Genomic DNA, 21,471 nt, shown 5'->3' with positions numbered 1-21,471 from the left:
AAAACTTCAGTATTACTATAAAACATGTATTCCTAGTTAAACTCAGCAATGCACTTTTTCTACATGGGGATACAATCAACCTATTTTTTGAACATATTAGTTAGTCCTTTTCATGATTTATTTATGTTTTTTAATTAAGTTAAATGGTTAGTCAATGGAACTCCATTGTTCAAAAGCCACAGCATATGTACAGTACATGACCCAATAACCTGTAAGAACTTTGTAATTTGAATTGACATACATGTATTGTAACAAGCGAAAGACATCTAATGACAAAAAAAAAAGGTTCACAACCAAAGAAAGAAAAATAAATAAACAGAATTGAAATTTTGTAATATAAGTATCTTTTTCAGGAAAGAGAGAAAAGACTGTAGCTGGTTGGTTGGGATGGGTAAGGATCAAATTTGTACTTCGCGGTAGTGGTACGGATGCACAGGGACGTGTAAGAATCACCAAATGGTTAATATAAGAACAGCTTCCCCAGCTCCAAAGCTGCAATTCAGACACAGATAGAGCCTCCTCCCAAGTTCACTGGAATCCTCTGCAGTTCACATCACCACCCTGGGAGGCAGGAGCTCCTGATCTAGTGATCTAATCGGCAGCTCCAGCGCCGAGGCATGGACAGCTGCAGACCAGAAACAGAGAAGAAGAATGAAACATATCAGGACCATTCTCTATATTGATCACTTGATCGATTCCCAATTAGTCAGAACGTCGATGTGAACTCAAATAATAATTCCTTAACAAGTTCCTTCTGTAAATTTGAAACTACTATTTAGAAAATGGAGATTCGAAATTTCGAAGTACCATTTGGCCAAGAAGCCTGGCGTGCTCTGTTTTGTGGCCGGCTTGGGTGCCGGTTCTTGTTCCAGCTTGCGATGGTTCTCCGGACGGCCGACGAAGTAATCTTTACACGCAATTCAGACAAACACGACAACGAAATCCAAGTTCAGTTTAGCAAGAATCTAGAGAAAATCGGAGGAAATCAGCAGCTTTGTGCTCCTCGATCCTGTTTGAGTCGAGAAGGGGATGAAAGAATGAACGCACCGCCAGGAGTGTGCTCGCCGCCTCCGCTGCTGCCGCCGGCGGCTGGTTCGTCTGTGCTGTCCGGCGCGTGGTTCGTCGGGCGGCCAACGAAGTAGCCCCCTGACAAGTCACAAAGATTCGCCGCCATGAACAAAGCTTTCTCTAGCTAGCACCGATTCATCTCTGGCCATAGCGGCCGGACATATCGCCGACGGCGTGGTTACCTGGAACGTCGCCCTGCTGGTCGTTGCTCATGGCGGATCCGCCGGTGGCCGGTCGGTCAGCTAGCTTCCACCTCTTGCCCGGAGCCTCGCCCGGCGATAGCAGGAGGAGACGACCAAGAAGGCGAGAAGTCAACAAGAGAGAGATGCTCAGCTCTCGCCAGGCTGGCAATCATTCAGCCAGCTCCTGGCCGGCTCTGCCCGGCTGGCCCCCTGGCCATGGGGCGCGAGACAATTACCAGAAACAACCCTGGTTAGAAAAATAATTATGCACAGAGACCCTAAGGCCTTGTCCAATAGTACCAGCGACATGGCCGGATGAGGTGGAGGGAAGAGACAATAAAAAAATAAAAAAACTCCTCTCTCCTCTGCTCGGGATGTGCAGCTCCGTCAAATGTGCTCTCACAAGATTTTGATACATGTGCCAGGAGCTAGCGAGGGAATAGGAGATAGCGCAGTTGATTTTACACTCTCTCTCCCCGCCACCTCATCCAAGGCCGGCGACATCGTCGCCCTCTGGAGGAGGCCTGAGGCCCTGCCTTCACAATGGGCAATGGTAGCTGCAAACGTGAGATGGTGAACACAGCAGAAAAACTAGAATGGACTCGGCTCCTCGGGCCTGATTGGTTGGATGCCAATTTTTACCAAGACAAAATCATGGCAAGCCAATATATTGGCTTACCAAAATTAGATCATGCCAAAATGTTGGCAAAAAATTTAGGTACTCATTTGGTTTGATGCCAACCAATAATCTCTTCTCTTGCAATGTTTCAGAAGTTTCTAGTAACTTACCAAAATTTTGGTTACAATGACCATTTTCTAGGCATGAACCAAATGATAGCCAAATCTTTTTGGCATGCCTTGATTTTGGCATGGCAAAAAATTGGTAGCAAACCAAGCAGGCTCCTCGTCCCAAGGGACAGTAATCCCAGCAAGTTAACCAAAGTTATTTTTTTTCTGATTCCAAAATTAATTTGCAGGGCTCACCACCAAATAGTACTTTTGATTGGGCATTTTAGCAGTTCAACCGTTAGTAGAACATTACAAGTACTTTTATGTAGTGGCTATTATACAGGCACTTTTGACTATAAATTGATGCTTGCACTTGCACATGTGAATGTGGTCTGTGTTACTTTGATCTATCTTGTTGTTAGAGTTAGCACCATTTTTTTCTTGCACCATTTATCGGTAGTTATTTGCTGAATTGATGAGATTCAGCAAACTATTGTACCAGTACGACACAAATGGTTAGAACTTTTTTAGTCAAATTTCAAAAAAATTCAGTCAAATGTCGTCCATTTCATTCAACAAAGCTAGTGGCATAAAAAATCTTGCTACTGATAGGCTAGGTGCTTATGACTTCACCATTATTAATTTGGAAATTTTCCACACATGACACTGGTTAAACCCTAAATCTCTTATATATCACTGTGAGTGACTATAGGGGGACCCACATGTCATAGAAACAATGATGGTTAACAGTTTTTTTGCTCCACGTCTAGAATATAAATTATATTCTCAAAAGTGTATGTAAAGTGGGAAAGTGTAGGGTTGGAAAGTACTTCGGTTAGAATAGTGAGTCTCCAACTTATCCATCTGCACCGGTCAGGCAAAAAACTTTGAAAACCTTTTGCATGTTGATTTTATATCGAAAAATTACAATTCTGCATACCCGGATTTAATAAGTTTACAACAAATGAACAAACTACACATACGTGTACAAGTCTAAATTTTAGGTTACCTAGACCTTTTGTTAGTTTTTTTTTTTTTGCACAAGTTCAAAGTCAGGTAGAGTACATTAGTATATAACCTTCGTCTCTCGAAATCAGCAGAAAACTACATCATACGAGGTTAGGACAGTTCTATGAGGTACGGTGTTTTGAGTCACGTGGCTCACATCATGACGACCCTGCAGCCTTTTAGGAAACGAACTCTCATCAGTTCTTCAGATAAATGATCCAAGGACAATCTTATCATGTTCGTGGATAAATTTCATGGTGGAAGCTCATTTTACGCCAGCCAAGTTTCGTTCTTGTTCACTTAACTCCTAAATAACTTTTTATCGAGATTAACCCCAAACTAAAACATCATTCAAAGAAAAACAAAAGTAGTCGGGGGCTAGCGCTTCCGAAAAATGGGTACCGGCTTATTGAAATTGGCAGTTTCATTGCATCTGCATTTGCTGGAACGAGCAACAAAGGACCATCAATTATCAAGTGTAGAAGAAAAAGGAGCAGCTTTCTTCAGAGGACATATTGGTGGCAACAATTCAGATGCAGATTGAAGCAGCAGGGGATCTTGGATTCAGGGGGGGGGGTCCTGTGGATCGCATGAAGCCCCCTCAAAACCCCCAATAATTTTCAACCATGGGTGAAGAAGAGGAAGAAGAAAAGAAGGAAGAAGAGAGATGGGAGGAAGAATACTAGGAAAATGAGCCCCCCCTAGATTTACATTCTAGATTCGGCACTGGATTGAAGCTCCTCAATCCAAATTACTTGAACCTTCTCTGCTCTCACCCTTGAACTATGCTCTGCTCCACCGTCGCCGCAGCTCTTGGTATTACTGATCTGCCGAAGCTCCACCACCGACGAGGCAAGAGGCCCTGCAGCCAAAAACAGAGAAGACTCACTAATCAACTGAGCACTGAAAAGGGAACAAATCAGTAAGCTGTTCATCAGATGGCAATGAACGAATCGGAGCACCATTTTGACAGGAAGCTTGATCCTTGCTTTCTAGGCGGCCGCGGCGCCGGCGCCGGCGGCAGCTGCTGCTTCTCCTCGATCGGGGGACCTGCGTAGTAGCCGTTTGTTTCTGCAAAACAACCATGAACAACAGGGGCGAGTCGAGGGAAGGTAACAGCATTGTTCCCATCCATCCGTACATCTCAAACGAGTTACTAGCAATAACTGAGGAAAAGAAGCACGTACGGACCAGCAGTTTGCGAGCTCGCTACTGGGTTCTGCACGCCGCCGGTGACCTGCGGTTGCTGCGTCGCTCCCGGCGTGGTCGCCGGGGGGCCACTGTAGAAGGTGGCGTCTGTAGTGTGCAGGGAAAAGGAAATACTAGATGATCAAGATGAGCTGCAGAGAGAGAGAGAGAGAGAGAGAGAGAGAGTAACCGTTGCTCATGGCGCAAGTCCGGGCGACGAGGCAGGTGCCACCGCTGTTGCCAACGGCGACGAGCCGAGGGAGACGACCACCAGGAGGCTGCCCGGATTTTGGAGGAGCAGCAAGAGGGGAAGAGTTGGGGAGATGCCGGACCAGCCTGGCTGGAGGAACGATTATGCGAATCGTCCACATCGGACAGCAGGAGGTCTATCTACCAGCCAAACCTCCGAGGGGCGTCCACATGGAAGCTTCCAGCTCCAGTGTGTGAAAACAACAGGCCGCCCCTTGCACGCAGCAGGAAAACAGTAACGTTGACTCCACTTGTCGCCAAAAATTGTGTGTCCATCTTGGCCGCAGGAACCTGATGCCAGGAAAGGATCGACTTGTGGGCGCAGACAAATAAGCGGTCTCGATATTGTAAATCTTGGTGCATTAATTATGATGCCAGGAAAGGATCGACTTGTGGGCGCAGACAAGTTACTTTATTTAGGTTACAAAAAAAATGCGTACAAACAACTAAGATTTCTCTACTATGAAGCCATTTAATTATGGGCAAGCAATGGAAATATTTCAAAACTGCATCTTTAGGGGAAAAATGGGTTGCGACCCTCGCGTATGGGGTCGCACGCGAGCGCCTATGCGCGAGGGGCTCACCGTATTTTTTCCGATCTCTTTAGTATCCTTGATGGATGCTAATTGTAGTAAGTTTTGTCCTAAGGTCAACAATAGATATTGTAGTACCTGCAAAATTAAAAATGACAAATATTGTATAACGGGGATAATAAGTTTGTAACTATCACCGATTTATCCCTCGCAAGCAAAATTGTACCACACTAGGGGTGGTAAAGGGCCCAATATTTTGAACTAGAAAATCTAAGGATCGGACCCTAAAAGGGCCGGGCTCTAAACATATGTATTTTTGAACTAAAAATTTTAAGGGCTTTATTGGGCTGTGAAGAGGCCATTAGGGCCATGGTCTATTACCACCCCTAAGTCCACACCTAAGCAGTCGCTCTGGCTGTTGCTCATGGCGCAGCGGATCTCTCCTGCGGGCGGGGCAGCAAGCTGCCACCGCGCCTCTTGCCCCTTTCCCTGCTAAGAGCAAGTTTCCCTGCTAAGAGCAAGGTTAATAATTTAGCCTGCTGCTGGCTGTAAGAACTTTTGCAGCTTATCTCTCAACTCACTTGTATAATGGTTTAGCTCTTCATTATAAATATATGGTCCACTTGTCTATCTTACAAAATTTCTTGGTTCTTGTGTCGAACCTGGCTGTAAGCTAACAGCTCACTTTCCCTCTTTCTCCTCTTCTCTCTCCTCCACATTAGTATTCAGTATGCATTTAATCCACCATAATACTTGCTCTAAGGAGACAGTGAGCGGGCCGAGGTGTTATGTTCGCGCAGTAGGGGACAAGCGGGGAGACATGCTTTGGACAGCCTCCAATGATTATCCTACTTTCCATATGGTCCAATACACACTACTGAAAAAAAGTTTTATAGTAATGTTCCATCTTTTATAGGAGGTGATAAAAAAGTAACTTGTTCCATCTTTTATAGGAAGTGATAAAAAAGTAACTTATTCCGACATATGGAATGGGGTTACTATAGTTTTTACCCATTCTTGAAAATATATTTTTAGGGGCGGGCGTCACCCGCCCCTACAAAATGACCCCATCTATAGAGGCGACTGATGATGTCATCTGCCCCTAAAAATTATATTTACAGATACGGATAACACTATTACCCGCACCTACAAATATAAATAGCACCAATAAAAAAATTTTGGGGAGTAAAATGTACTTTTTTCTTACATAAAAGAAACATAGTGAAGATTTTACAATAAGGAATTAGAACAGTTCCACCAGAAAAAGGTATACAAATATAGACTGGACGACGATAGGGCCTTCGTTGAATTCACACTTTGGAGTGGGACGACAACAAAAAAGATACCAAATTTCAAGGAAAAATAGACCTTCATCCAGATTCAAAAACAAAAAAGAACTGCAACTCAGATACAGGACAAAGGTTTCTTCCCTCGTGCAAATTCATTTCTCCAAATCTCGTGGCCTTGCCGTTGGATCTTTCTAGTTTGCAACTTGTCCGCCGCGGAGACAAGGGAACCTGGGGTAAACGCAATAGTAAGCAGCTGAAATGAAGCGCGTGTTCAATTATTATTACATTCACCTTCAAAACTAGTTTTTTTCGTAGAAAGAGGAAAATAGTTCCGGCCTGTGCTAGCCTCAACCAGATGGCCCGTACCATTCCAGGAAACTCCTTGATCTCTTCAGGTCGCCGGCTGGCTGTGCCGGATCGGCCACCGCCGCCTGCGTCCGGCGGTGCTCCGGGGTCCCGATGAAGTAATCTTGATGGTGACAAGAGGCCAAAGTTAGTCCAACAAAAGATGAATCGAAATAGAGAATGTTACGGAGCATAATTATGGCAGACCGCCGGGAGTCTGTGTGTGGGCAGGCGTGGGTTCGGCGGCGGCGGCGGCCACCGACGGTTGCTGCTCCGCCGCGTTCGCCGGGCGGCCCATGAAGTACCCTGCACGGATCGAGCAGGCAACAAAAGATGTTATGAGGAGGAAGATAATCATGGGAGAGGCCAGGTACGGTGTTGACCTTCGCATCCTCGGAGAGTCTTTTGATATCAAATTTGACTAAATACTAGCGAACTTAGTATCAACCAGGTGGTACCGCCGTACCGGTTGGGAAACCGATACTAATCAGGGGATTATTAGTAGTGTGAAATTTTCAAGCTGTCTTGTAACCGAGAGAGAGGCAGCACTTACCGCCGGGAACATTGGCATCGGCGTCTGCCATTGCGGACGGCCGGATCGGTCCGCGTGCGTCCTCTCTCCTCTGCTGCCGAACGACAAGGACGGGGATGACGACCAAGCTAGGAGGGGGCAACGAAGCTGGAGACCTCGCTCGCCACGCTTTATCAGCACGACGACGTGCCCCCGTCGAGGCTCCGGCTCCGTCAACCGACAGCAGCTTGCGGTGGACGCAGTAGATGCTGTTCCGGCGGCCCCAGGCTGGCGGCAGTTCGCACCAGCCGGGATTATAGTAAGCTGCTGCCAGCTAGTAGCACGCAACGACCAATCTCGGTCGCTTCAGTGGTTCGACGTGCGTCATGCGCGCACCTCGCCGGAGCGAGCAGTAGTTTGGCCGTCGCCGTCGCCACGGCAGGGTCCACGGCGGAGAGAGGAGCGGCGCTTGGATGTTTGGAGTGACAGTTGACTTGGCTAGCTCTAGCTCCTTGTCCCTTTCTATCTTTACCCCTAATCACAATCTTTTTTTTCTTTGTCAGTGTGGCTGGTTAACTATAGATACAGTTTGTACTATTTTGTACTGAACGGGCATGCCGGCTCCACGTAGATCAGCAGGGATAATTGCGATTAAGCTTGGTCCTTGGATGTTTGGGCTGACAGTTGACTTGACTCCTTGTTCTTGTACTTTTTCCACTCAGGGACCTGTTGGGCTCCATCCAAACATGTTACCAGATCTGTTTTCACATTTGACTCTGCATACTTGTGCTCATATAGTTAACAACGCAAAGTGATCACGCCCAACAACTAATTAACTCAAAGCCAAATTAGATTTTGTGTACTCTGCTTTTTGGGTAGAGAGACAAACCATCTAGAGACCACATTCACACAAGTTTAACATTCAAGAACGAGGATGATAGCGGTGAGAAACTCGTTTTATTGCGCCGTTAAGCATACTAATAAAAAAAATATGACGATAATCCTAACTCTCTACTTGTACCCAGCTAATCAAACACGCGAAGCGTCGTTTGCTACAAGATTTATCAGTTACCACAATTCCACCTTCAAAATTTACAGGATTTCCCAGACCGTCGGATCCTGGGATGAGACACTCCATTCAGAATCTCTCGCCAAGTCTCAAGGAGAAGGATCCAGTACCAATGTTGTCATCCATGGTGAACTCCGCCCTTACCATGCCAAACTTGATGCCAAGGCCGTAGGAGGACCCGCGGCCGGCGCGTTGGAAGAACTCTGTTGGGTTCCCTTCCACATCCTTGGAGCTCCCAAGGTCAGTGCCATGCTCAGCAAATGCGTAAACCTGTGCCTGTTTATCCATCACAGTGACAGGAATGCGTAGCTCAGTGGCAACCTGCATGACAATCAAAACAAAACAAAATCAGAAAAAAAAGTATGTCCCTACGTGATCATCAGATGAAATGATGCATCATAATTCTGAAGAAAAAACTTCAACTACCCTACTGGGGCCATGTTTAGTTTCCAAAAATTTTCAAGATTTCCTGTCAAATCAAATTTTTGGACACATGTCTGGAGTATTAAATGTAGTTTAAACAAATAATCAATTGCACAATTTAGTTGTAAATGATAAGATGAATCTTTTGAGCCTGATTTGTCCATAATTGGACACGCCCTGATCCAAAAAATTAGCTGTAAACAAAAGTGCCACAGTAGCCAGATTCAAAAAATTTCGCGAACTAAACACACCCTGGATCAATACTCCTTACCTCAAGGAGATTCCTGGCTGTGCCCAGTTCCCCCATTTCATAGCCCCTAACTGAATAAGGACCGCCGAGTGCAAATGCATCATAGCTTGGCAGATCTCCTACACAACCTGCGTAACGACCATGGAGGGCTAAAACAGCTGGAGGTGGCTTGCCGGCACCTTTCTCCTGGTTATTCAGTTTGATGAACTTTGTCACTGAAAGCTGATGACGGTTGAAGAACGGGTTTTTGCTCCCAATGCCCAGACCTTGGTCAACCTGCACCACATAAGAAAAACTTCATTGAGAGGTTACCATGCATGGAGAACTTTCTTTAACCCATGATGTCAGTACACTAGTCCAAATATCAGGTACATCAGCAATAAGGATTAATGACAAACGATCGAAGCACATTTTCTTTCTGTCATAAGCAAGTATCTTAAACAGTTCAAATGTAGAACAGTTCTAAAACAAATGGAATATAATCAATCATATTAACAGGCAGCTATAGTCACTTTCACACAAAGAGATACTTATCACTCCTATTTGGTTTAAAAAGCAGCATACCTGGAATATACATCTGTCGCCAACTGTTGCACCATTTACAGACTCTGTGTTGTCTCGAGTCATGTTAGCTTGTAGAAATGCCATTCGATCTACGCCTGTGCCACTGAATGTTGTGGGAGGCCCGCCCATGCTCAACCTGCCAGTAGGCAATACTCGCGAACCATGTGTGCGTATATTGTTATTTTCATCGCGCGCCGTGATCTCTTCCAGCACTAGGCCATAAGTGAATTTGCTCTGCTGTGTGAATTTCTGAAAGAAAATAAAAGATGCAGTCTCAACATGTCACAAAACTAGTGACAGTCAAAAGTTATAAAATGTAATCAGTGCAAACCTCTGTTATATTCGCTTTAAATCCAACTCTGTCAATCCATAGTGGTGGAACCGGTTCCATGCTGGGGCCAGCAACAAAGACAGGACTCAGTTTCCTGGTGTTGAAGAAGCTAGTTTTGAAGGTGCGGTTTCTACTACGGTTCTCCACACCGTCAAGATAAGGATGCTCATACTCAAAATTGAAGGAGAGATCATCCTAATATGCCCCCCAAAAAGGACATGGGTAAGTGCAAGCACATTTAGAAAGATTATGAGGATATATATATAACACAGATGTTATAACTGCCCAAAGTAGATTACCATCTCAGAATGGAGTTAAAAGCAGAGCTCACTAGCAACTCACCTTAGGGCTGAGTAGGTTCCTGGATGTAATAGAACCAGCAAGAGACCTGTTTAAACCAGAGATATTACGGTGCCCAAATGACAAGGTTCCTCCAGGTTTAATGGATGCCTAAGAAAAACAAAAGTTACCAAGAGACCATGTCAGCAAGGTTGCATTGCACTCTATGTACAGATCCTGAATAGAACAAGAGGAGGTGAATCGGTGGTACATTACAAGAGTTGCCCGCCCTTGATCCCCAGGCACTATGCTCCAATCTGTGTTCACTCCTGCCGACCTTGGTTCTAGCTCCCTGAGCTGAAATTCAACAACCACACCGCCATCTTTCGTCTCGTCGGGGCGAGGAATCAGATCGGCACTGGAGAACAATCTGAGCGACTTGATATGCTTCACAGCTTGTTCTGCTGCTCCAATGTTGTAGATATGTCCAGGACTAAGCTGCAACAGGTAAAGAGAGCCAAAAGATGAATCACATTGAATTGCAGTCACATAAAAAAATAGAGCACATTGACAAAAATAATGGCAGTCACATATGTACCGGAGAATCATGTTTAGAATCGAATGCGAAGAATCAAACAATTCATTGCACATAAAAAAAAATCTGAGTCATGTGCAATGAAGCATGTAAATTAACCATGGAGATTGTTACATGATGGCATCAAGATCATCCAAGATACCTGCTGGGGCAACTCCCTCTCGACGACAGGGATGCGGGTGTGGCCGTCGACGGCGTTGCCGAGCTCGTCGAGGAACCGGTACTCCACCCTGGTGATGTCCCCCTCCTGCACCTAGCACGCGAGCTCGCCGGAGCCGGGGTCCCGGCACAAGGTTTTAAATAGCCGGCTATAGCTTCCGCTATAGACCGCTATAGCTTCTATAAAGGGCAGCAGCTATGGCATTTAGCCCGCTAAAGTCGGCTATAGTCCGCTAAACGCCGTAACGACAGCCCTGCCGCTAAACGTCTTAGCCGGCGATTTAAAACCTTGTTCCGGCAGCAGACCACCCGCGCGCACGCGAAGCCCTCGCCGTGGTACCACCTCTCGACGCGGCCGGTGACCCACCGCAGCAGCCCCGGGCTCGCGCCGCCGCCGTGGCCCCTCACCACCGCTTCCAGCTCCTCCCGCACGGCCTCCGGCAGGATGCACGGCCGGGCGCCGCTGACGCGCTGCTGGTGCTCGAGCTCCTGCCGCAGGCGGCGCTCGAACCTGTCCCACTCCGACATGTCCTCCTCGCGGAGGTCTGCCTCGTCGTCGTGGGGCTGCGCCGCCGTCGTGCGCCCCAACCCCACGTTGACGCACCTGAACCGGTCGACGGGGATGACCTTGTGCGGCCTCGCCGCCGCGGCGTGCCCGGAGACCGGCGCGCTGGCAGCAGGGACTAGCCGGCGCGCGTCCTGGTCCGACGCCGCCGGCTTCTTCTTCCCGTTGTCCGCGCGCACGGCGCCGGCTCGGAAGATCCACGACAGGAAGGCGTCGAAGAAGGCTCCAGGCCATCCGCCGTGGTCGATGATCCGGGAGCAACCGGAGCCGGCGGCGGCGGAGGCGAGGGATCAGTTAGGGGAAGAAGCTCCAGGTTCCGGGATGGGGCTGGACGATAGGATAAGGCGGGGGCCGGAGCATTGCGATGACGAGGTGGAGGTGGCTTCGGGAGAGTCGCCGGCGTCGGAGATGAACGCCATCACGCACGGTGGCGCTGGGCCGCCGGCCGTCAGGAAGCAAGAAGGGTTTTTCGAAGGGTCAACAAGGATCGAGGGAGATCTCCATCTTGCCTACGAGATCTCCATCTATGATCGATCAACAAGGATCAAGGGAGATCTCCATGTTGCCTACGAGAGTAGTAAGGTAAGGTTTTTTTTGCCCTCCAAGGCACCTTTGAGGTTCCTACAGCTTCCCCAAAAAAAAAATTTGTTTTCAAGTCCCACTTCCAGTACCCGAACATCTCCAAAAACTCTTGTATTTTGGGTGAGTTAGCTAAAAAAATAAAGACAAAAAACTCATATCCAACAGAAACTCTATCTACCTCGTCTTCTATCCTCATTTTCTATTCAGAGGGTGCCGCTGGACATTTTTGCCTAATGCTGAACGCTAATCATCCTTTTTTGGATTTTGGAGAAGCTGTTGGATTTGATCTTTTTTCGCTAGCTATTTTATTTTACATAATAGCTATATTAAAATTTTAGCTATCCATAAATACAAGAGCTCTTGGTGATGCTCTCAAATGCCACTTTTGCAATGTTTTTTTTTCCTTTTCCCATAAGATAAACAGATTTACTCGGTGTCAATCGATTGAAAATTTGCTCCGCGTCAATCGATGCGCTGGTTTGTTTGATCTGTATCGGATGGATGATAAGCCAACCTGTATTAATAACGCCACCGGGCCCGCAGCAAGCTTTTTCCTTGTGCCCGTTATGTCCATTATCGGGTCCGGCCAAGGTAGTTTGGTCTTCCTGTGAACGGTGTGACCCTGTTAATAGAAGGGTCCTGCTAATTTACGGTCGACCGTAACCTCCATGTTGGTACGGTTGATTCTCGGACATAGTTTTCTTTTTTTTTTAGGAAATATGTTGTTTCTCTTTTAGGATATTAACTCGCGGCGCGCGCCAGGCGGGTCCTGCTAGTTTACGTCGACCGTAAGGACGGCTTCTTATAGTCGATCTTCCGACAGATTTTTTTTCCTTTTTTGCCGTTTTGTGATAAAAAAGGTTTAGAAAAAAAATTCAGAAAACATTTTCGGAGATATAGAAAAAATTTCAAGGGGAATTTTAGAGAGAGAAAAAAATTTCAAGAAAAATTTTAGACAGATAAAAAAATTTCAAGAAAAAAAATTGAGAGAGATGGAAAAAATTCTGAAGAGATAGGAAAAAATTAACGAGAAAAAATTTGTGCAAAAATCAATTGAAAAAAATTACATCAAAAAATTTGAGGTAGAAAATTTTTTATTCAGATTATAAAAAATAAAGAAAAAAGAAAAAAACAACCCGACTGCGGCGGCGGCGCCTCCTCCCCACCACCAGCTTGCTGCGCCGCCTTCGCTCCTCGCCGCCGCCTCCGTCGCCGGCCCGCCGCGCCTCCCCACCGCGCCGCTTCCCCAGCGCCGCTGTCGGGCCGCCGCCGCCGCAAGCTCACCCCTGGGGCGGAGCTCGCCGCGCCGCTCGCTCCCCGGCGCCGCCGCCGTGCCGCTCGCCTGGGGGCGCAGAGCTCCCCAGCGCCACCGGCCCCGGCGCTCGCCTCGCCCTGGATCCAGAAGGAGAAAGAGAAAAGGAGATAGAGGAGGAAGGGAGTGGGTGAGAAGGAGGGGGTTTCACGTGAGTGGGATATGCGCGGCAGGAGAGAAGATATGTTAGCACAGTGGGGCCCACCATGTGCGGCGGTGGAAAAAATCAACCAGGGGGAAGGAAACTTGCGGTCAACTGTAAACTCAGCATCGGGTTAATAAATGGACTTGTGTATGGGACCCACCATTTCAGCCTTTTTAATTCTCACCCACCCGCTCTAGCATCAGAAGGCGGTCTCCAGCCCCATTCACTGCGAGAGAAGCGGAGGGGTCGAGATGGAGGTAGGGGTGGTAATGGACCATGGCCCTAGTGGCCTCTTCACAATCCAATAGGGTCCTTAAAATTTTTAGTTCAAAAATACATATGTTTAGAGCCCGGCCCTTTTAGGACCCGATCCTTAGATTTTCTAGTTCAAAATGTTGGGCCCTTTACCACCCCTAGATGGAGGGCGATATCTGAGGGTTGCCGGTCTTGGTGATTTCTACCGCGCACTCCATCGGTTTGTTCCGGTGACGTACTCCGCAGCAGCTGTCTTTGGTGATATGCAGTTTTCTAGATCTGTCAGTGCTCGATCTTTGGTGCCCACCGGCCCGACCCCTTCAACTGCTTTTCTCGTTCTGCTTATCGCTGGCCATCTAGTGCTAGCAGGTATTGCTTTTTGATTTTTTTCCTTTTTATGATTTTTGGCCAGCTGCTCTGAATTTGTCATGCGACCCGCATTAGCATGTCTTGGGTGTGCGACCCGAATTAGCATGTCTTGGGTGGGTGTTGTGGGTATATTGTATGAAATACAGTATCATTTTTTATACGAAATGGTGATGGTTTGTGTCTGTGGGGGTAGGGTGCTGGCTTCTAAATTATTTTATGATTTCTGTTATGTTGTAGCTTTAGTACTTTATTATAAGATGGACATCTGATTGTTGCCTCGTGTGGCATTAGTTGAACTCCTCCTATGTCTAGCAAGAATATTGTTCATACCTTATCATGACTAATTACATAGAGATGTGGTTGTGCTATATGCTTCTTGGTTTGTCGGAGCAGAGCTCGTCAAACAGTTTGAGAACTTTGACTAATTTATCTACGTTTTCCATAAGATTTGTTACTAGAGCAATTTACGTTCAAATGTTTGAATAAAAGTTAATTTTGCTAGGTTTAAGTCATAAGTAGTAGTATTCTGTTTGATTTGGTTTCAAAAATCAAATCTATTACTCCACATCTTCAGTTCTGGTATTTTTTTAATTCAAATTTATAGTATTACTGCAGCTGTATCAACTTTCATGGTGTACCTAATATTGGACACATGTACTCAAGTATATCTCTTTTTAACTTTTTTTTTGGCTTTCGTGATGCTCTTATCATAATTTATATGCTCTCGTTGATTTTTTAATCTTATGTAATAACATTAATATTTGCTCTCGTGATAGCGGGTGTAAACTTTTCTGCAAACTGTTTTTTTCTTCTAAGTTTTCTTCCTTGGGGGATTGACTGGAGTATTTGCTGCCATATTGATTTGTAGCATATCAGCTAGTTTCAACCAAAAAAAGTTATATCATAATTTAGCTCCATTTCTTCTCTACACAGGATCATAGTTGTCTTCTTGACAGTAGTATCATCTTCTTTTTTCAGTCAACATGCCATTTGAATTGTTTGTAGTGTTAAATGCAAAAAGAAATTCCTGCTATTCTCTCTCTCCCTCTCTCTCTCTCTTTTCGATTGCTATTATAGTTTCTGCATGCCATTCTGTCCTAACTAATTTAGTCATATGTGATCTCACCATATTTGAATTATTTGCCATGTAAGTGTTTTGAGTTTACACTATTTTTTTGGCACGAGTAATATGTGAACTCATCTGATAGAAATGTTATAGTTTCTACTTTTTTGTTAAGGGTAACATGATGCAAGATGTTGTAGAAGTAGAACTAGTGAGGTCACATGGCAGTAACCAAAAGGTCAAGCAGTACCATCGTAGAGTGAACATCTAGTATTATAGTCTCTAGCTAAAGTTTATTGTTATTTTTTGTCTTAACTGTAAGTCAAATTATATACCATACTTTTTTTCTTAATTAGTGGCAAGTTGTTTTACCTAGCATTTTGTTTAATACAGCACCACCATCTCAGAGCTTGCTTCATTCTTTTTCTTATTATGTAGTTGCTGCTTCTACAATCGTAACTATTGCTCAAGTGCCATTATCAAGGTATAGAAGTTGAACATTTTGTATAATATATCAAAGCTAAATATGTCAATTTATTCCACTAATTATTTTTTTATTTTTTTTGTTTAGATGAGTCAACGAGGACACGGAGATAGCTATGATGATGTGCAAGATGAGCCCGAAGAATTAGTTGAATCTGAAAGCGAAACTGATGATGAAAATTATGAGCCCCCTGAAAATGACAAACCACACAATCAAAGCTTTAGCGAGGGGTACCTGGGTTCACTTGATGATGATGCACTTTTTGATATGCTAAAGAAATCAGTAAGTTTTCTTTTTCCTCCGGGTTTCGTAAATGTGTTCTCTTCATTAAACTTTTTTTTAAGTTTTTTTGTTCTTGTTAGTAAGTTTGTTTCTCTATTTTTTTAAATTAGGTTTGCATTTCATTAAGACACTTGATATCTGAAGCAGCTCGTTGTGAGGGTACCAGCTCCAGTCTTCCATCTGGTGTTGGAAAAGCAACCCATCCTAACAGTCGTGGTGCTGCTCCGAAGGCTACCACAAGGCTTAATGTTTCCTATTTCTCTGAGGTTCTTGATTCACTAAACAAAAAAAAGCGTGGTGTTATTGAATCTTATGGATTTGGATCACTTCTGCATTTTGATAAGTGTGCAATACCCATTCCGTTTGCTCGCTGGGTGGTAGATCATATTTCTGTCAGTAGTGGGGACATTGTCTTGAAGAACAAGTCCATCCCTATCACCCCACAAACTGTTCATGATGTTCTAGGCATTCCTATTGGTGGGAAAACAATCTCAAAAGCAAGTCAAGAGTGTGGAAAGTTTGCATTCCTAAGGTGTATGAACATGTCTAACCTGCCATCTGTGAATGTTTGCCGTGAGAATCTGCTGAAAAGAACATTTCTGATGATGACCTTGTTCGTAATTTTCTCATTGTTGCTCTAGCTACCTTTCTATGCCCAAACTCTTGTGTTTTCCCTAGCACAGAGTACCTTAAACCTCTTGTTGATATTAAGAGAGCACAAGAATGGGACTGGTGCAAATTTGTGCATTACTGGATGTTCAAGCACATTAAGTTGTACAACCAAAGGCTTAAGAAGGGGGAGGACAAGGCCTCCACCACTATGGGAGAATGTTTGTATATCGTTTGTGTAAGCTCAGTATATCCATGTCTTTCTATTTGAAGTGTTAGCTATTTTATATCCATATTTCTGTGTTTTATGTTATTTTAATTTTATGAACATGTTTCAATTATTTTTTTATGTGTATTTTTTTTACAGGTTGTGTATCTTGACTTCTTAAACACTGGCCTGCAACAGTTACCCCCTAGCCTACCATGCATTTCTGTTTGGAAAGGGGACATGATCAAACAAAGGTCTAAGGCTTATCGCATAAAACATCACACCTATGGAAAATGTGATGTAAGATTTTTTATCCATCCTTTTTCTTGGTAAATTTGTTGGTTTCTTGTTTTATTTACGGTGTTAATTTCTGTTCAATTTATATATTAACAGAGAGGGGGTGGTTACTCATTTTTGTCTTTGTGCAGATTTTACCTCTCAAATCAACTTGCTATTACAAACAATCTGGGTCAACAACACCATCCCCTACTTGTGTTAGATGGTGCAACTTTTAAGAAGACATTGTCACAATCTGTTCATGGGACTATGTCTCCTAAGGTATTCCTTATTTTCCATTTTGATGATTTCATTCTTTTTATTTTCTGGCTAATTTATGTTCAGACTAAACCTTTTTGTGTTTTCCCACAGACGCTCAATGATGTAACTGAAATTTATATGAAACATTCAGCTGGGCACAATGAGCCTGCTTCAGAAACTGCTCAAAATATTATTGTGGATGTCATCAATTATTTTTTTCAGCGAGCTCAGAATGATAAGAGATCTACTAGCAGCAATGTGGATGATAAGTCCTGTGAAGCGGACACAAAAAATGATAAGAGATCTACTAGCAGCAAAAAATGTCATGTTGGTAACTTGAAAGCTTCCACTGCAATGCTGCTTAAATTGTAGCAACTATGACTAAAATTTATTTTCAGTTTTTACTATTCCATGGCTCATCTATTTTGTTCTTCATCTGGTTGTTAATGATCTCCCCCACACTGCCATATGAACTGCTACATAGCAATTTTTGAACACTGCATGACATATTTCAGAAAACTTAGTTACAAATTTGCTACCATAAGGAAAATTGTGATGTAATTCATATTTTTTGTGTGGGTAAAATAGGTGCTGGTTCTCAAGCAAAGAAGAGGAGTTTATCCGCATCCTCTACAAGTGCTAACAATGAATATGGCCGTTCTACGATTGCTGAACGCACGCTGTCCCGCCGTGCATCATTTTCACCAGAATCAGTAACTCACGCTCCAGATAAACCTAGATTTCTCGATAATCCAGAGGTACTATTTCTTTACTTTTTTACCTCAAAAATTGTCATAGCTATATTTTTTTCTGCTCAAACAGTTTATGTTATGCATGTTTTGGTTTGTTTTACCAGCCCTATTTTTTTTTGCCAGTCAATATTGAGGAAAAATAATGCGAAGCGTTTGGCTTCACGTTTGCGCCCAAAAGCTGACAACATTTTGGAGGGTAATGCTCTTTCTGATGATGACGATTTTATTATTTGTGGGGAGCATTCTTCGCAACAGGCGTGCTTCAATTCGCTGCCTTCATTGCGGGGGGATGGGCCTTCTGAACACCCTTGTGGTTAAGTTCGTGCAGCAATGGGACATCCAGAACCTTTTTAAGCTTGATTATGTTTCCATAGGAAATCAAGAATGCTGGATGTTCTACTACAGAGGTTTGTCATTCAGCTATATACCCACTTGCATTACACATCAACTTGCATGATTTGTCTTGTTGGTATATCAGTGCTTTTTTTCTGCATATCAGTTCTGAACAGTACAGGTTCTACTTTTCAGACATATTTTGATACGTAAGAATATAGTTCAGTGTGCCTTTTATGTTCAGTTATGCATAAACAAGGCTCATGCTCTTTTGTTTTTCGTTTCATAGGAAATTACGAAAAGTTTTATTCTGCAATTAAAGCTGCCTACCCCGAGGTCAACATTATATCAAGTTGTCATAGATTAACTATTTCTCCATCCAACCCTGCTGATCTGTATGATGTTCCTGTAATGTCGTTATGCTATTTTTTTTTGGTTGCTTGAGCAAATTTTTTTGGTTGCTATGATGGTGCCCTTTGCAGACTTTTTGGGTCTTGTGGGGTAATCCTGTTTGTGCTGCTTGCGGGGCATCTGCCTTTCGAGGATGACAACATTGCATCCCTTTAAAAAAAGGTATATACAGATGGAACAACGCCTCATGGCTCATGCTCATGAGTTTCAAAATGCATATCAATTCTCGGCACATGGAGACTTTCACCTCCTCCTTGGCTGAGTGATATAGCTGCCGCTTCCACACTCTCATTGTGTTTAAAAATCTCTATGTCTTCTTTTGTAATGTCGTCTTCTATTGCTCTTGTGGCTATTTCAGTATTATGCTCAACATCTGCAATAACAGCATCATTGATTGATATGTATGGTTGTTCATCATCACTAATTTGTTGTGAATTTTCTGTTTCTTCATTTGCCTGTAGATTGCCAAATTGTTGGCCATTAGCACCACAAGATTCAACTGATTCTTTAGCTGCTCCACCAGTACCAGTTTTTGCATGATTCAACCCAAGTTGTTCATTCAGCACACTGAGGTACTCCAAACCATCACTGACTGAGTTTGTTTCTTTGTTAGATGAACCAATCTGCACACCAGAAGCACAACCTTCCATTTCTGCAGATAAATTGTTCCCCTGATATGCCCCATCATTGCTTGTTGTTGTTGCAGCACCATCACATCTACTAGTTATATATAAGCCACTCTGCATGAAACACAAAGTTCAATGATTTTTTCTTTTCATTTTTATACATTTCTCTATTTTTTTGTTCTTACTAATCTTTTTACCTCAAACGAGTAATCAAAGCGAGGATCAAAATCATCTTCTGCTGTTAGAAGATGTGTAAGTGATCCAACATGAGCCTTTCATAATGAACAAAGAACATTGTAAGTATGCAGAATTTTTTGTCAATACATTCAGCAAAAAAAATTGTATGAACTTTTAACCTCATATAATCCATTTAGATCTGCACCACATACATCATTAGTACTCTGACCAAATGGCATCCCATGTTCTGAATATGTACCATCCTGCATAAACAAAAATAGAAATCAAATATTAATGCCTGTGTTACTAAGTTTAAAATTTACATTTCATTTTTTCATCAATAATTTTTTTACTAATTTTTTTTTTACACAACACACCCCCGTGTGCATTGGACTGAGTTCCATCTGTCCATATCCATTAACCTCTCAGCAGTAACTTCAGCATCTAATGACCGTGTTTTATCACCTGGAGCCACCTACAAAATTTGATAAGCTGCACATTCATATGTGGTTTTTCCCTCTTTTCAAGGCTTCATGTTGATTAATATATCTTAGATTTTTAGCAAATAAATTAATTTTCAATTTTTTTCATACCTGAGGTAATTGGATGTTTCTGAAGTTAGGACCATGAAGTTGTTCTGTTGCAGGAACAGATGCCAACCTGTCAACCCCACAGTTCATGCCATCAAACAATCCCTGCAAGTGTTTTTTTCCAAACAATTACTGAGGTATTCATAAAACATCATGCAATTATTTTTTAATTTGATCCATGCATACCTCATGCCCAAACTGATAGCATGATGATTCTTGCGAACTACTAATCTGTTTCATCATGAGTTCTGTATAACCACCCATCATAACCATGCTCGAGTTATTGGTAGAGTTGTCGGCAATTGCTGGTGCTGTATTCTCATTAGTTGCATCGAAGGTTCCATCGTTTGCCTGTAGCCAAACAAAACAGTTTTCTCATACAGCAAACATGTGCAAATGTATTTATTTTCATTCAACAGCAAACATGCATGTCACTCATATAAGCCAACATGCATTCAAAACACAGTGAACAAATGTGTTCATTCATTCAGCATGAACAAATGTGCCTTACGTCTGTGCCCCAGCCCCAGGAACGGATCTGGAAGCCAAAAACACTGAGGTTTTGTCAAGCATACAGATCTTTTTTTTAAAAAAAATACAATGTTTTTTACATTCAGATGTTTCTTACAACAAATTGCACTGAGTTTTATTATGAAGCATTGTTCTCTAGGTATTTCCAGATCTATAAGTTCATTTCTCTGAATCCTAATGGATCTGTTTCTTTTGTGTGCACCAGGATTGGATCTTAAAGTCAAAAGCAACAAAAAAGCAGTGGATCTTAGGGGACAACAGGATTTTACCTCCATCATTGCAGCCTGGGTACTGTTGCTATTGTCTTGTGCCCAGATCCTCTCCATCCGGTGCCTTCTCTTGCTTTTGGGGAGGGGATCCTCCTCCATGAGCTCCACGTGATAGGAAGAAGAAAAGGTTGGGGTGGAGCCGTGGAGGGAAGGAGGTGGCGACGAACAGATCTGTTATCTTCTTTTTTTCCTTTTCCTTGTGCTGTTTTTTTTTGTAAGGAAACGATAGGTTTTTGACTTGTAATATAGACAGGCGTGGGGGGCTCCAAGCCTTTTTTTGGCGGGCTTCACGAAAAAAACTCCCGCCAGGCCTTTTTTCTGTTTTTATTTGTTTTACATCTGTAAATAAATTGTTGGGCCTCTTCTGTTTTTGTGCTAATGGGCCTCGAAACAATTTTAAATGACAGCAACAAAAAAAAGTTGTAACTTTGTCAGGCAAACATAAAATAAGGCCCACGGACACAAATATGAAGGCCTACAACAATAACGGGTTTCATAACGGGCATGCAATAAGGGGCTGCGGGCCCGAAATACAAGATATGGTTGGTTATATTTTAAATCGATAGGTGGGAAACAGGTGATTGAAATATCAATCAGTT

The 21,471-nt window shown here is 43.5% G+C and overlaps 4 protein-coding genes and 1 pseudogene across 7 annotated transcripts; 1 reads left to right on the top strand and 4 right to left on the bottom strand.

Annotated features, from left to right (window-relative positions):
• Window positions 1-165: 165 nt before the first annotated feature.
• On the bottom strand, window positions 166-1,440 carry LOC120686724. Its single transcript, XM_039968929.1, has 4 exons — window positions 1,251-1,440; window positions 1,048-1,146; window positions 808-907; window positions 166-625 (listed from the first exon to the last, which is right to left on the bottom strand). The coding sequence occupies exons 1-4, from the start codon at window positions 1,279-1,281 to the stop codon at window positions 592-594; spliced, it is 264 nt and encodes an 87-aa protein (XP_039824863.1). The 5' UTR covers window positions 1,282-1,440; the 3' UTR covers window positions 166-591.
• A 1,780-nt stretch (window positions 1,441-3,220) lies between these two features.
• On the bottom strand, window positions 3,221-5,466 carry LOC120686322. Of its 2 annotated transcripts, XM_039968522.1 has the most exons (5): window positions 5,356-5,461; window positions 4,366-4,715; window positions 4,179-4,283; window positions 3,950-4,058; window positions 3,221-3,849 (listed from the first exon to the last, which is right to left on the bottom strand). In XM_039968522.1, the coding sequence occupies exons 2-5, from the start codon at window positions 4,544-4,546 to the stop codon at window positions 3,807-3,809; spliced, it is 438 nt and encodes a 145-aa protein (XP_039824456.1). In that variant the 5' UTR covers window positions 4,547-4,715; window positions 5,356-5,461; the 3' UTR covers window positions 3,221-3,806. The 2 variants fall into 2 exon arrangements, with proteins under 2 accessions (XP_039824456.1, XP_039824457.1); XM_039968523.1 differs by lacking the exon at window positions 3,221-3,849 and having other exon boundaries at window positions 3,856-4,058; window positions 4,175-4,283; window positions 5,356-5,466.
• Window positions 5,467-8,040: 2,574 nt separating this feature from the next.
• On the bottom strand, window positions 8,041-11,627 carry LOC120684811 (annotated as a pseudogene).
• A 1,944-nt stretch (window positions 11,628-13,571) lies between these two features.
• Window positions 13,572-21,301, top strand: LOC120686084. Of its 2 annotated transcripts, XM_039968242.1 has the most exons (14): window positions 13,572-13,633; window positions 13,800-15,547; window positions 15,635-15,829; window positions 15,940-16,676; window positions 16,806-16,900; window positions 17,075-17,204; window positions 17,295-17,514; window positions 17,772-17,941; window positions 18,059-18,342; window positions 18,751-18,841; window positions 19,141-19,251; window positions 19,522-19,601; window positions 20,129-20,209; window positions 20,809-21,301. In XM_039968242.1, exons 4-9 carry the CDS (start codon window positions 16,584-16,586, stop codon window positions 18,251-18,253), a joined length of 903 nt encoding a protein of 300 aa, XP_039824176.1. In that variant the 5' UTR covers window positions 13,572-13,633; window positions 13,800-15,547; window positions 15,635-15,829; window positions 15,940-16,583; the 3' UTR covers window positions 18,254-18,342; window positions 18,751-18,841; window positions 19,141-19,251; window positions 19,522-19,601; window positions 20,129-20,209; window positions 20,809-21,301. The 2 variants fall into 2 exon arrangements, 1 of the variants encoding a protein (XP_039824176.1); XR_005679962.1 differs by lacking the exon at window positions 19,522-19,601 and having other exon boundaries at window positions 16,806-16,946; window positions 17,295-17,510.
• Window positions 18,812-20,192, bottom strand: LOC120686086. 2 transcript variants are annotated; one of them, XM_039968243.1, is made up of 4 exons: window positions 20,076-20,192; window positions 19,662-19,957; window positions 19,503-19,577; window positions 18,812-19,419 (listed from the first exon to the last, which is right to left on the bottom strand). In XM_039968243.1, the coding sequence occupies exons 2-4, from the start codon at window positions 19,749-19,751 to the stop codon at window positions 18,865-18,867; spliced, it is 720 nt and encodes a 239-aa protein (XP_039824177.1). In that variant the 5' UTR covers window positions 19,752-19,957; window positions 20,076-20,192; the 3' UTR covers window positions 18,812-18,864. The 2 variants fall into 2 exon arrangements, with proteins under 2 accessions (XP_039824177.1, XP_039824178.1); XM_039968244.1 differs by having other exon boundaries at window positions 19,662-20,132.
• Window positions 21,302-21,471: the final 170 nt, after the last annotated feature.

The sequence above is a fragment of the Panicum virgatum genome, chromosome 8N, assembly GCF_016808335.1.
Source record: "Panicum virgatum strain AP13 chromosome 8N, P.virgatum_v5, whole genome shotgun sequence".
Classification (NCBI taxonomy): Eukaryota; Viridiplantae; Streptophyta; class Magnoliopsida; order Poales; family Poaceae; genus Panicum; species Panicum virgatum.
Note: the sequence above shows the minus strand (reverse complement) of the source record. Positions and strands in the feature narration are given on the sequence as shown.